The following is a 14948-nucleotide window of genomic DNA, read 5'->3' on the forward strand; positions in this document are numbered from 1 at the left end:
TTGGGCCCAAACCCTTACATGGGCCTTACCCTAAAGCCCATTAACTTTTCCTTAATCTAAAACACTTGCTTTCAGATGGCCCAATAAAGCCCCAAGAAACCAATCCCCAAAAGATAGCCCAAACATCCGAGGCCCAACAGACTGAGTACGCGGGGCATACTCAGCATGTACGCGCAGCGTAATCGCTTAGAGGCTTGTACGCTAAGAGTACCTGCTTGTATGCCCAACGTACTCACCCTATTCAACCAAAACTTGATTCAATCACTTAATCCCTTCATACAAAGCTCCAAAACACATATTTGATTTCATTGAGCTGGATTATCACGTAAAGTTGCCAACTTTACGTTCATGCATGGCTAAAAGAAGCTCTTAAGCTTAAAAAGGGACTTAATGCATGTATGACACCAAAAACCTCATAAAGCTTGCACCTTTAAGCTCAAGGAGACCAAAACAACCTCAGTTCTAAAAGAGCAAGCCCTTAAAGGAATTAACCCTTCCATTAACCCAAAAAGGAACCAAAAGCAAAACAAACTAACTAAGAAGAGATCTAAACATATAAAAGCCAAGATGCAAACTTCATACCTCAGAAAGCTTTCCCATAAGATGATGATTCAGGATCCAAAGCCTTTCCACCAAGCAAGACAACTTCAATATTCACCTCTTCCTTCACCAAGACCAAAAATGAGCACCAAGACTTCTTAATAGCTCAAGAACACCACCAAGAGGCTAAGGGGGTCGATTTAGGGTTTTTAGGGTATGGAGGTTGGCTAGGAAATGAACAAAAGAGGCTAACATAAAGCTTATATAGGGTACACTAGAAAAATTAGGGTTTTACACTTCACCCTCGTACGCCCTACGTACTACTCATACGCCCCCCGTACGAGGTCTCGCACCCCCAATCCAATCCTCGCAGTACGCTAAGCGTACTCCACACTACGCATCGCGTACTAGCCTTCGCATCAGTACGCCCCGCGTACTCCCTAGGTATGCCCCGCGTACTAGGGTTTTCTCTTAAACCCTTAAGCACTCCGAAGGCCATAACTTCTTTGAACAATTCTGATTCCGACAATCTTTATATTCATGAAAAGGTAACAAGAAGCTCTATACTTTTATCAACTCATACTTGCCGTAAAATTTCCCGAACACAAATCCAATTTCCATAAAACCCAAGCTGACACTTTACTGAATTACCCCTTGACTCCAAAACACAAATCCGAACGCCCGAAACATCTACATTACCTCCCACCTCCAAAAGAGAAACGATTCGAATCAGGGAGTTACACCTACATTGTCAAATCCAATTTTAACACCTTTAACTTTATTTTTAATGACTTAAGGTGTTTAGAATTTGTCAAAAATTACTTTAAATATGTAATTGACAGGTTTTTTATGCATCTATACATTAATATTTGGCAAAGAAAGCAATTAAAATAACCCTCGGTGTACATGCAACTAAGGATCTATGTTTTACTAGTTTAACAACCTACTTTCAGAACTACTAAATAATACTACAAAGAGATATGAGTTTACCAAAGTTTAAGCAAAATTTCTTCTTGAATCCTTGTAGATCTTGAAAATCTTATAGCTTCTGGAAGGTTCTAGCCCCCAAAGGATAATGCCCCTAAATTATCAGACCCAAAAGACTAAACAACAGAAAATTTGGAGAGAGGAGAAGAGGCTTGCAAAACTCGAAATCTCTAAGTGCAAGGAGCTAGGAACGAAATTAATGAAGGTCGGGAGGGTCTATTTATAACTGATCAAACTTGCAAAGAAAGCATATTTGAATTAATTAAATAATCAGATTTAATCATAATTCAAATCTCTGCCTTATCAGCAGTTATGGCCGAAAATTCCAAGGGATAATTCTCTTCCAATTTTGGCCAACCCTTCTATGTTTTCAAAATATTCTAGTTGCTCAACTATTGGAAATTAGTATTCGGTTCATGTACCTTAAATAATTTCTTGATTAATTCTAATTAATTTTAGTTAATTCAAATTAATTCTAAATTAATTTTAAGTAGTTTCTGATTAATTTATCAAGCTATGATAAATTAATAAACTACTTATCTCACTCTCTTAAATCTTTTTCTAACTATTTTAGCTCTTGAGGGCAACCCTAAAAGGACTTTATTATTATTCCCAAAGTTATGTCAATTAGTTATGACATTGGACACTCATTTTCAACAATAATAACATTTCAAGTATCATCTCAAAAATCAATTAGACATTATTATAAGAGATTAGCTCCTTATTTTTTATTCAAACTTTAAAACTCAAGGTGCTCAAGGTGACCACTCGATGTAAATCTCCTCAATTAATTGAGAGTTTGTCACTAGGATCACATATAAATAATATAATTACATTAAATACATTTTCAAATGTGAGTTAAGTTAAATTCATTTTGATCACCCAAGTTGTGGCTCACAAATTCATTGAAACACCATAAACTCATATAGTCACATTTGACCTAAATAATGGATTCAACTGTATGATTGGAACATATAATCACAAAATATACATTTAAACAACATCATTGTGTCTAATCCATTATCAAAATAGGATTCTTATGAATCAGTGGGTGATTCATCAAGCTAGGGTTTCAAATTTACCCATATAAGCTTCATAATCAGGGGCGAACGTAGGATTTCGAACTAGCTGTGGCAATGAAATAAAATTTCTCATGTAGTGGCACATTTTCTTTTATGTAGCTGCACATTTTTTTAAGTAGTGGCACAATAGTATAAAAAATATTTCAAATGTTTTTGCATTACGTATACGGAAGTCAGACGTTGCCGGTGCCACTGTGGGACACTAATAAGAACTGCCCCTATTCATAATCCTAATTTTTTCCGTGGAGATGGTTTCATATCAATATATTAGTATTAGAACAATGGGATTAAATACTAAACTCATCATATCTAGGAGATCCACATCAAATTTAGATTTAGTAAATAAATAGGATGTTTCACTATTGAATGAATCTCAAACATTCAGATGGAATAGATGACTACCTTATAAGAGCATCCATAACGGATGCTTTTAACTACTTTACAAAGACACCTCGACAGATTTTGAAAGCTACGTTGGCTAGAAAGCCTTGCACCATAAATAAGTAGGACCATCCTTTACTTTATGAATTATAATGTATTGTTTTTAGGTGTATTATGATATACCACACACATGCATATATAATATATAGTAATTATAATGTATTTTAAAATATATTGTAAAATTATAAATTAATAGTGATAAATTATAAAAGCTGACACATTTAAAAGATCAGTAGTCTTATAATAATGTGGATGGTCTAAGCTTGACTTTAATGATTTGATGTTATATCTCAAGTTAACTTTCAATATCTCTCTCAAATTCAAATTCCTCCTTTAATTCAAGATTTCTCTCTTAATTTGATGACAAATTATCCAAACGGAAGAGATGGAAGGGTTCGAGGGAGATCTAATATTTCATCACTTAGCAAAACTGACCCCTCATTTTCCTATTTTTAAATTTTAGCCCAAGTTGACATTATTATCTACTCTAATAAATAAAAAACCATTCATGTCATTTGTCATATTCACATGCATTTTGAGAAATGTAATTTTGTAGTTAATTCTTACAATTAATTTTCACATGTCATGTGTGGTAATTTTCAATTTTCTTAATTAACTATTCTAATTTTTAGGTTATAAAAAGTAATTAATGTGTCATTAATTTGTTTCATTATATTTTCAAATTTTAATATGCTTCCTTTAATGTATATAATTTAAAATCTGCATGTTTCTTTCAAAGTTCATTGTCATTTTATGTCAAAATGGTCTACATAGAAAAATAATCAAACTTTGTTATTTTTTATTGATAAAACTAAAAAAGGTTATATGGCCAAAATATAACTATTTCCCCGTAATTTGTTTTTCAGTAATAAATGAATTATTTAACTTTATCATTTTGTTTGTATTTATTATGAAAATTTATTTTAAAAAATACTTAATGTTTACACCTTGATATTTAACATTTTCTTTAAAAAAAATACTTAATATTTATATCTTCATATATAACTTTTTTTAATCAACATGTGTAGTATATGAGTTTTACACCTAATTAACAATATAAATCCTTTGACTGTATTATAACCTTAAAAGTTAATAGACTTACAAAATAAGTCGAAAACCTAGTTAGATAAGTTAGATCAAATGTCATACTTTAACTTGAAGGATTGAAAATCAACTCACATATTTGAGACTCTTAACTATAACTCCAGCCTATCAAATACAGTAATTATTTTATTTTTTTAATTTAAATTAGCATTTTAATTTACCCTAAAATCAGGGTGTTATGCTTACCTCACTTTGGGCTTTAAAAGTAATATGCAAAAAAGTAAATTAATTAGGGTTGATTTCAGTGAAGTTTACAAATCATGGAACTTCTCTCTAATTCGTTTTCCTTTTATGTACCACGAGTTGCCCGTAGGTACTACAATGTCTTATATTGATGGGTAGAAACTAGAAATTGACAAATTTACGGCTAGACTTTCCAATCCTAAAGAAAATATTTTATATTTGGGTGGTCTAAGTTACTCTTTTCAAGTTGGTATTGGGAGAATTGGAATTTACTATATGTCCATTTTTTTAGAGCTGCAAAGCGGTGATTGAGGTTTGGAGTCTTTAATATAGCGTTTTGTTATGGGAGGTGACTTAGAGGAAATTATTTTGAGTTAAATGGAAAAGACAATGGCTAAAAATAGGAAGTAGGTCGAAGAGTTATTTTTTTATTTTATTTATTTATTTATTTGTGTGTTTAATCATGTCTTCAAAAATTTGAGATGATGATTTTTTGAAAGACCTAAATGCCTTATGGGTTAGAGTTATAAAAGTGATATATAGAAGTGATGGTCAAGCCGGTTCTGTATCACGTATCCACTTGAATGCGCCTTGGGGAAATATTATATGCTTGAATTTGAAACTTCAAAATTAAGGTGTTTATATGGACTTTTTGTTTGACAAAGTGGGTGAAGAATGGGTTTTAATAAACTGACAACTCTAGTTACTTTGGATAAAATAGGGATTGATATCACTTTGTCTTATATCCTATTTGTAATTTGTAAACTCCAAAATGATACGATTGACCACGTTGTTTTCCATTTATCCATTGTGTCATCTATTTGGAAACAAAATGTTGATATCCCTCTTTTTATAGCATATCGGATCGTATTGCTTTGGTTGTGCAAGTGAAGATAAATACTATTCAAAGGGAATACTTCGTTGCGGTTTGTCTCACGGCCTTGTGGGTTCTTTGTAATTTTCGGAACTAACACTTTTTTTAGAGCGGGAAAACCAAAAAAAGCAGTTTTATTTGATAAACCTATTTAACCGTCTTTCTTTTGGTTTTTTTTATAGAAGCACTAAACTCAAAATATATAAGGTGTTGTTTGTTTTTTCGAAACGAAAATGTCTGAAGTTTACGGACCACCTCTGCAACCCTCTGTAGCAGAAGAGGTGAACCAAAAAGCTGCATCATGTAATAAAAAGTTTGTTTGTTTTTTAACGTCTGCAGACTGCTGTAATAAGTTAAAGTAAGGGGTGAAGAGGTTTGAAACAGATGGTCTATTGCTGCGCCACGCAGCACATGCGCAACAGTTTTTAAGTTAGAAGTCTTCTGAAAAACAAACAACTGCAAATGACCAAGTGTTGGGCGTGTGCTGTGCGGCGCAGCAATAAGTGGTCAGGAGAAGTCTTTTTGCAGCAATAAGTGGTCAGAAGAGGTTTTTTAGAAAAAACAAACAACACCTAAGTGTCGGTTGGTTACAGAACTTTATTAGTATCATAATAAACTTTTTTATTACATCACTTTGCTACTTATAATTTTACATAAAACAATATAAACACGGTTAAAGTAAGGGTAATACAAATTTTAATTATATCTAATTGGTAATATTGGAGGAAAACTCGCATGAAAAAATTGATCAAATAGAATTAAAGATATTCAACATATTATATTTTGATAAAATTTACCACCAATTTAGATCCAGAACTAGAAGTAATATAGAATTATAGATTCATTTCGATTTTCTAACTTGTTGACTCTTAACTTGGGTTTGTTTGCGTTGCTTTTTGTATGGGCCGATATAATGTGATACACTTTACTTTAACGTTCACTTAAAGTTACAATAGCAGAAATCAAAACCCAAAGGTCCATTTGTCCAAAACTTCTACTTCTACGACTAATTTGGAACTTTCGAAGTCTTGGATTCAAAACATATCATGGATACAAATGGATCATAATTCACTCAATTCCTATCATAGCTATCACTTCATTTATAATTTGTTTATACTATTTATTAGTATATAATATTACTACTTATCGTTCGTGTTATTAGAATTAAGCCTGGGTTGGGCTGTAAATGAACCAAATGTTTGGTAAACCGTTTGGGGGAAAATTTGTTTATGTTTATTTATTTAATAAACAAACGAACATGAACAAGATATCATGTTCGTTTGGTTAAACGAACGACTCCTTCGTTTATGTGAGTGTGTGTGTGTTTGTTCGTCCAAGTTCACATCTATTTGTTTATTTATGTTCATTTAAGTTCATTTGTATTCGTTCGTTTTCAATTATGTAGGTTTAAGTTTGTTTCTGTTCATTTAAACGAACGAACACGAACATAATAAATTTCTTAATGAATGAACACAAAGATAAAATTTTGTTCGTTTAATTGTTTGTGTTCATTCGTTTGTCGTTTAAAGTTAAACGAATAAATACAAACAAACATTCGGTTTGTTTACAGCGCTAAGCTTGTGACACTCAATCTAACAAAACTTGTGGCTTGATATGTAAAAAATATGTTGCCCTCTTGAATTATAATTATTTACCGATGCAAAACAATTGTGAACATAGTTTATCACATGATTTTAAAAGATTGAACTAATGACCAATAGCATGAAAGCTACAAAAAGAAAACGTTTATAAATGATGGTTTTATATTTGACAGGTTTGGAAAAGAAAAAAAAAATGCAAGATTCAATAATCAACCTAAAATCACCTAAATTTACCGTCTACTAAATCATAATTGGCGAATATTCTTGATTTCACATGATTTATATTATAAACAAAATAACATACGAAACAAAAAATTGAGAATTTTTCATTGGATGGAAACTATGTCTAGACTTTTCCATGGCTTTCCAGAATAAAAGTTGTTCATCTTTTTAGGTTGGCCCTTTTCCCCAACCCATTTTCCATGTTGCGATTGTTGATTGTGCTACTCCACTAGAAAAGTTATATGTGTATTCAGCATTATACATCTTTTCAATGTGCCCTTGATGAATGACATGAATCACATGTCACACGTATAGATATTTAGTTACACTAATCCTTTAAAAAATATATAATAATGCTTTCACATAACTTTAGGATCAATACCCATAGGAAACATAACATTATAACTATGACATAAGTGGTTATTTACTTGTTTTTAAAACTGGACTAGATTGAACTGAATGTAGAACTATTTTGTGAGGCTATTCAAGGCCTTTACACTGATGAAGGACGCATTCAAGTTTTTTAAACAAATTCTAATCTGTTCTATTGATATTATGACATAAATATCAATCTATGGCATGTTAAACACATTACAAAATTGCCATGTTATGTATAAAAGAACACAATTCCTTTTTGTGGCATTTGATCTATAACTTATGTGTGATCTATGAGAAGGCTATATGGATGTAGATGATGGACCTATAGAAGTCTAAAACTTTGTATAGGACCATTTATGCTATACACCACAACTTTTCATCTCAGTGGTCACAACTCACAAGGTTTCTTTTGATCTCCTTATCTAACATTGGAAGTGGGCATATTGAAAACAATCCATTTAGGATTTTTTACTGAATTTGGTGAATGAAGTGCAACAGTTGTATGAATTCTTTCTTGCATAGTTTTTAGATTTCGAATTTGAAATTCAGTACTTCATATGAACTTAGGTTTAACACCCGATTCGTGAATTCTGTTGGGAAACCCTAACTTGCTATTGCAAAATGAAGCATGAATGAACTAATCGATGAAGTTGTATTAGATACATATGGATGATGTAAAATGAGGATGAAGATGAACATTCAAATTTCGAATATTAATAGGAACATCATTTAGGTTGTCTACGAAGAATAGTATACACACTGCTTTCACTGCGAAATTCATAGAAATCAAAGTAGAAATTTAAGAAGATGTGATATATAACATATTAAATCCCAGAACCCTCGAACAGATGTACGATTAAGACAGAAATCCATAAAAGTCAAATGAACATACGCATCGATATTTTAGATCTGAAAAACAGATAAACAAGCACTCATCGAAATCAAAACCCTAGAAATTAACTGAGCAAACCGATAAAGATACAAATGTGAAACCCTAACCGTTTGCAACAGCTCTAAGATTAGGCTTCCACGGTCGAGCTTTCTCCATCCTGAGCAGAAGAATCGGTGGTGGCACCGTCCTTTTCATCTGGAGTCAGGGAGGCAGCCGATGAGGCAGATCTGGACTTAACGGTGTCAAGCATTCGCTTACTGATCTCTTTCGAGTAACATTGAAGGATCTCGATTCCGTCGTCGTTAGCAGCGACAGGTGAGGCAGAGGCGGCATTAAAGGCGTCCTCCTCGATGCGACTGGCGACATCGGCGGCCTCATCAGCAGGTACTGTTCCATAACGATCGGAGAGGACAGATTTGTCGGAAAGTGTCTCGATGAGACGCTTGATGACGGCGTCGCGAGTGCGTTGCGTTGGCGGCCAAATGCTGAAGCTCATCTTTTCCAGCTTCTTCACTGTCTCATCGAGTGTCGGCTTCGCCTGTTTGACGGTGATATCGGAATCTTCTCCGGCGGCAACTGTTGTCGTTTGTTCCTCGGTTTGGTCCGTCATATTCTCTCTGAGTTTTGTTGTGTCGAAGACCGAGTTGGAAGTAAAGAAGCGAAAAAAGGGATGACACGTATATATTAAGGATACAATTTTTTTTACACCCCCTACATTATACTTTTTGGTTAAGATAGCTCCCTTACAAATTAATCCCTTTAAAATCCCATCCGTTAAGTATTGTTACAACGTCCTCTACCAAATATGTGTATTTTAAAAATTTATTTATCAAATAGGTATAGTTTTAAAAATATTTTAAAAATATTTACTAAATAGATGTAATTTTAAAATTGGATAATGACTTAAAAGGGTAACATATTTTTAGGTTTGTACACATTTAGTCATTGACTTTTTTTTTTTGTCTAAATTTTCTCATTGAACTTGTTAAGCTGTTCAAAAAACATTCTTATGACCTACTATTGGAGGTTTAACCGGTTTCCGGCGTTCTTGTGAGCTCCGGTGAGACTCCGGTCATCTTTTCCAACGAGTTTCCGACCAAAAACACCAAAAAAACACATACATAAACAAAAAACACCTAGATTCATGTTTTTTCCTCAAGAAATTCTTCAACCCCTTCAACCCAAATTGAACATCTTCAAGAACAACTAGATCTGAAAAATGAGTTCATCAAAATGTTTTCAGATTTGCATGTGAGTGTGTGCTTGTTAGATCTGAACAAAAATTCTCCAACCCTTCAATCGGTGTGTATGTGTGGATTTGTTAGATCAGAAAACACATACACAATCATGTTCATCCCTTCAAACCCTTCGACCCAAAAATCATAAACCCATAAATCCTTCAACCACTTCAACCCAGATCAGAAAAAACGAGTTCATCGATGTGTGTGTGTTCATCTTCTTCCCATAAATCAAAAGATCTTCAATCGAAGTTATGTTTTTGAGTTATAGTTTGAAATCAAGTTTCCATTTTTGTTCAAGAACACACTGAACTCGAATCTAAAAGTGTTCATGTGAAAAGTTTGAAGCTCGAAAATCATGTTTCCATTTTTGTTCAAGAACACACTGAACTCGAATCTGAAATCAAGTTCGTATAAGAAATCGAGAATCATGAGTGTTTGTATGTTCTTGAACAGATGAAGATGACTTTTGGGTTTGTGTTCGTGTTCTTCATCATATTTGTGTTCTTGTTGTTCATCAGATCTGAAAACCGTAATAAATCTTTTTTGTTTGTGTTCTTGAAGGTCTGATGAGCTTTAAGATGAACTCGAGTTAGGGTTTTCAAACCCAAAAATCATCGGAGTGTTGTTCCAGATCTTTTGTTCATCGTGTTCATCTTCTTTGTTCTTGGAAGTCAAGAAAGTACAAACAATGCAGCACAATGTACAAGTTCGTCGATGCATTATCCTTTGAACCAGCTCAAACTCAAGAACATATATCATTATTTCTCTCTCTAAAAATGATATTTAAGTGCAAGGTGTTTGATCTTCAAGCTAAATCACGATATGAAGACACCGAAGTTCATGTTCTTGAGTTCATGTTCTTCGTTAACTTCGATTTTTCATTTCTGTTCAAGAACACAACTTTGATTTCTGGGTTTTTCTTCATGTTCTTCATTAGATTTTTTGATTTATGTTCTTGAGTTCATGTTTGGTTTAGATTTCTAGTTTGGAGATGAAGTAGTGTGTCTGTTGTTGATCAAAAAATAAAAAATTAAATTATTTTAGATTTATGGTTGGAGACTCACCGGAGAAGACGACCGGAGTGTCGCCGGAGGTGGCAAATATGCCGGAAACCGGTTTAACCTCCGATAGCAAGTCATAAGGATGTTATTTGAACAGTTGAACAAGTTCAATGGGAAAATGTGGACAAAAAAAAACATTAGTGACTAAATGTGTACAAACTGAAAAATATGTTACCCTTTTAAGTCATTATCCCTTTTAAAATTTATATTTTTCTAAAACTTTCAGCTTTTTTTCTATTTTCATATGTTTTAATATTTTTCTTTTGACTTTTTAAAACTTTTTGCTATTAATTCATTTATGTGAAAATAGATCAACATACTAAAACTAAAAAAAAAAAAAACTCGTTAAAAGTTTCATATTCGAATGTTTACAGCATCCTAAATAGCTTTATTACAAATATTGATTATGGTAATCATATTTAATATCTTAATACCTAATTACACTTTTGGTACCTATGTTATATCGATATCTTTGGATATGTTTATGATATATGAGCTATCAACTATATCCAAGCCAATTAGTTCCCAACATGATTTAGGTTGTGGGGTTGGTGTTTCTCGCTGAACATTATATAGTATTTATATAGTGATATGCAGAAGATAAATTTCAAGCTTTGTTTTTAAAGATTATGCAACAAAAAATCTTGATTTGAATTATTAATTTATTATGTTCATGTTCAGGTAACATAGTACTGTTGCAAGGAATTTGCATTGAATAAAAAAATTGATGAACAATATTGTAATTTTGAAATTAAAAAGTTAAGTATGGAATGATATAAAATCTTTGTTTTATGTTCTTAAATTGTTATTAGAAAAATACTAATTAGAGATGATGATACAAAATTGTAGAACGATATGGTAATTTGGAAAATTTAAAAGTTAAATGTAGTGACACACTTTGTTTTACGTTACCAAATTATTTTTAGAAATGGTGTTTATAAAAAATGATAAAAATACCAAATTATTTTTAGAAATGGTGTTTTACGTACTTCTATGTATGCGCTTACATAATCAAACCAAAAGTGCTGGGAATTATTTTGAAATTTTATGTAAATTGAGGGACTAAGTCCAGAGAGAGAAGTTTGCTGAAGACTCAAGTATGGCCCAATTGTATGGTGTTTTAAAACGATTGTTCACCGAATAGAAATCCGGTCATTCACGTTGTTTCATATGGCTAAGACATATCAATATAATCATGTAACACATTGTTAGAGAAGATATTGTAATTTATAATTTGATTTTCATCGTGTAATCATTAAGTCGTTTAGTAATCAAATTAGATGAATTTTTGTACCAAAAAAAACCTTATACTTTGATATGGCTAAGACATATCAACTTATATGATTTAGTTAAACTATAAGTCTTTGACCCTCCTAATATTGATTAGGCGTATACGACGCCTTCTCTATATATTTATTGTCTATTTTTAAAGAATTTATTATCATTTCATAATAATAACGGTGTACGTGAGGTTGAAATTGAGAATGACAAGTTTTTTTTCTAGGGATTTCTTACTTGAGATTGTCGATGGAAGTCTTGTGTTTGTCGATAATGGTCCAGGTGACAAGGATTTTAGAAATAGTGGAAGAATGTCGAATCTATATTGCAACTAATTGCATAGTTGACAAGGGTTTTAGAAATAGTGTCAGAATGTCGAATGTTCTGTATTGCAACTAATTGCTTTGTTCTTTAGTCTACATTTGAGAAGAATGATCAAGTGAAAGTGTTAACAAAGAAGTGAATATTAAAAATGATCAGTTGTTAATCAAATTGAAGTGGAGAATGTAAAAGGATCAGAAAATATGGTAACGAAATAGCTAATTTCTTCAACCGTGAGGAACATATAGATGGGACCGGAATGGTTTTGGTTGAATAATTAGATTCAAATATATAACATGAAGCATGTTCCTCGTATAAATGTCATAAAATGCAAAGTCATTTTTGATCTCAAACATGATATTTATCCATTGCATAATGGATATAATGGTGTACTAATTTTTCATCAACAATTATTGGAGCTATGTATATATCCCAAAGTTCTAAATAACATAAGGCGTGACTTGGCGGCAATGTCAAGCCTCAAGCTTTTTCGAGCCTTGGCGAGCTACGACGTTTGTAAGGCGTGACTTAAAGCGGCAATTTTCTATATAATTAATATTTTTATATGTATTTTCAACTATTATTTATTTTTATACACATATATGAGTTAAGGCGGCGTTTTGGTAAAGCTTGGCGGCATGTGCAAGCCTTGGAGCCATGACGAGCTTTTTAGAACCTATTATATCCACGTCAGCAAGTAGCAGTTAGAAGTTAGTTAGCATTTCTTTTCTGTTACAGTTAGTTGATTAGATTGGGTTGATATTAGTGGTGTAAGTTAGCCTAGCTTGTACAATATATTTGTAACTCGTATTCTGCAATTGAATAATGAGAAGAATATTTTCAGCTCTTCAATTGATTCATCTCAAAATCATAATATGGTATCAGAGATCTTTCCGCTCAGTTTTTTTCTTCACGATCGATTCTTGTTCTTCTTTCAAATAGATTTGATTCATTGATTGATTCTTACATTTTTTTCTTGATCAATTTGACTTTGTTCATCAATTGATCCTTTTATTCCTTATCGATTGATCTTTGTTCATCAATTGAATTCTCGTTGATCATTATGGATGATAACGCAAATCACAATCCAAATCAAAACGTTGCAAATGATCCATATTAGCTTCATTATTCTAATAATCCAGGCTTAGTTCTTGTCTCCCAGATTCTCACTGGTGAAAATTATGCATCATGGAGCAGATCTATGACAATTTCATTGTCCGTAAAGAATAAGATGGATTTTAATGATGGAACTCTTCCAAGCCCAGCTAATTTTGATCCAGTGAAGCTCAAATCATGGATTAGAAATAATAACATCGTTATATCTGTTGGGTTATGAGCATAACATCATTCCTATGGTGTTCATGCAACCCTAATTGCTTTGATCTAGGTTTTTCTAAGTAAACATACAACATTGAATACCAAAGCAATAAACCCTAATTGACTAGCATACAAATCTGAAATTGACATATGATTAGGGTTAGAATCATTACATTGATTGTTATGTAGCAATAACAATCACAATCCTTCTTGATCTTGACTTCTAAAAGCTTAGTGCCTTAAATGTTGCACCTCTAATGGAGTCACAAACACCACTAGCAACAAGATGACTTAGGAAAGGGAGGAGAAGGCACCAAAAACGTCAAAGATACTCCAAGGAATGCTTAGCCACGTTTTTGGGAACCCTAGGAGTCTTTATATACTTGTGAGGGCTACTAGGGTTTCAGGTGAAACCCTAATTCTCTGCTTAGGCCTTAAGCAACCCATGGAGTCCCTCTAGAAAGCCCTTGGACGAAAATCATATGGGATTCCCATAGATTTCGTCCAATGCCCTTTCCATTAGGAATTCATAGCCCAATTTGCAACTATCATATAATTGCAATATCAGTCCCCTTTATTTAATTAATCTCTTTTAGCCACAAAATTAATTCTTAATTAATTCTTGACTAATATTAATTAAACAATATGATTTCTCTTTTAATATATTATTCTTATAATATATTAATAAATCATATTTAATCCTCTTTCTCCTTAATTCATCCTATCAGTTGTTATGGTGAAGGCAACCCAAAAGGACCATGCTCATAATTGGGTCAAGTTCATACCAAAATAGTTATGGGCTTAGACACCTAATCCAATAGTCTCCCACTTGGATAAGTCTAATAACTATTTGGTAAATACGACTTCATAACCTGATCAGCAATCGTAGCTTTCAAAAGCCGCTGTCAACTCTGATCTTATCAGTAACGCGTCCTTTAGATAAGGGATCATATATTCCTCCATTCTAGATATCGTATGAACTGAGACATGGATTTAATCATACTCTCTGTTCATGTGTTGTTTCCCGATTTCCGATTTATGACGACTGGCAACAGACTACAATTGAACACATCAACTTAGTCCCGGCTTGGCCAAGCGCTTAGGGGTGTCATCACTAAATCATCGAGGGGCCCACAGATATCGCTTTTATCCCACATTGGGTAAAAGGAACGGATAAACTTCGAATCAAATGCTCGCTTGTACTTACTCATCAAATCACACACAACAATATGTTTTATAACACCGAGTTATTGGTGCGTTTACATATTATCAATGTGCAACCGACTTGTAAATTACAACTCACACGTCTCGGTTTCAAGAATATAAGATATTATCGTCTCACTAATCACTCGTGATAAAATCCATGAAGTGATTCAAGTGAGCGTGGGTTTAATCCAATACTCTAATCTTATTACAGGAGCACTCA

General features: G+C 32.9%; 1 protein-coding gene across 1 annotated transcript; it reads right to left on the bottom strand.

The window, feature by feature from the left end:
• Positions 1-8204: 8204 nt before the first annotated feature.
• Positions 8205-8953, bottom strand: LOC145121117 (MFP1 attachment factor 1-like). The gene is made up of 2 exons (XM_079056899.1): positions 8412-8953; positions 8205-8321 (listed from the first exon to the last, which is right to left on the bottom strand). The coding sequence occupies exon 1, from the start codon at positions 8912-8914 to the stop codon at positions 8432-8434; it is 483 nt and encodes a 160-aa protein (XP_078913025.1). The 5' UTR covers positions 8915-8953; the 3' UTR covers positions 8205-8321; positions 8412-8431.
• Between the last annotated feature and the right edge of the window lie 5995 nt (positions 8954-14948).

The sequence above is a fragment of the Lactuca virosa genome, chromosome 6 (genome assembly GCF_052849685.1).
Source record: "Lactuca virosa cultivar CGN04683 chromosome 6, Lactuca_virosa_CGN04683_v6, whole genome shotgun sequence".
NCBI classification, from domain to species: Eukaryota; Viridiplantae; Streptophyta; class Magnoliopsida; order Asterales; family Asteraceae; genus Lactuca; species Lactuca virosa.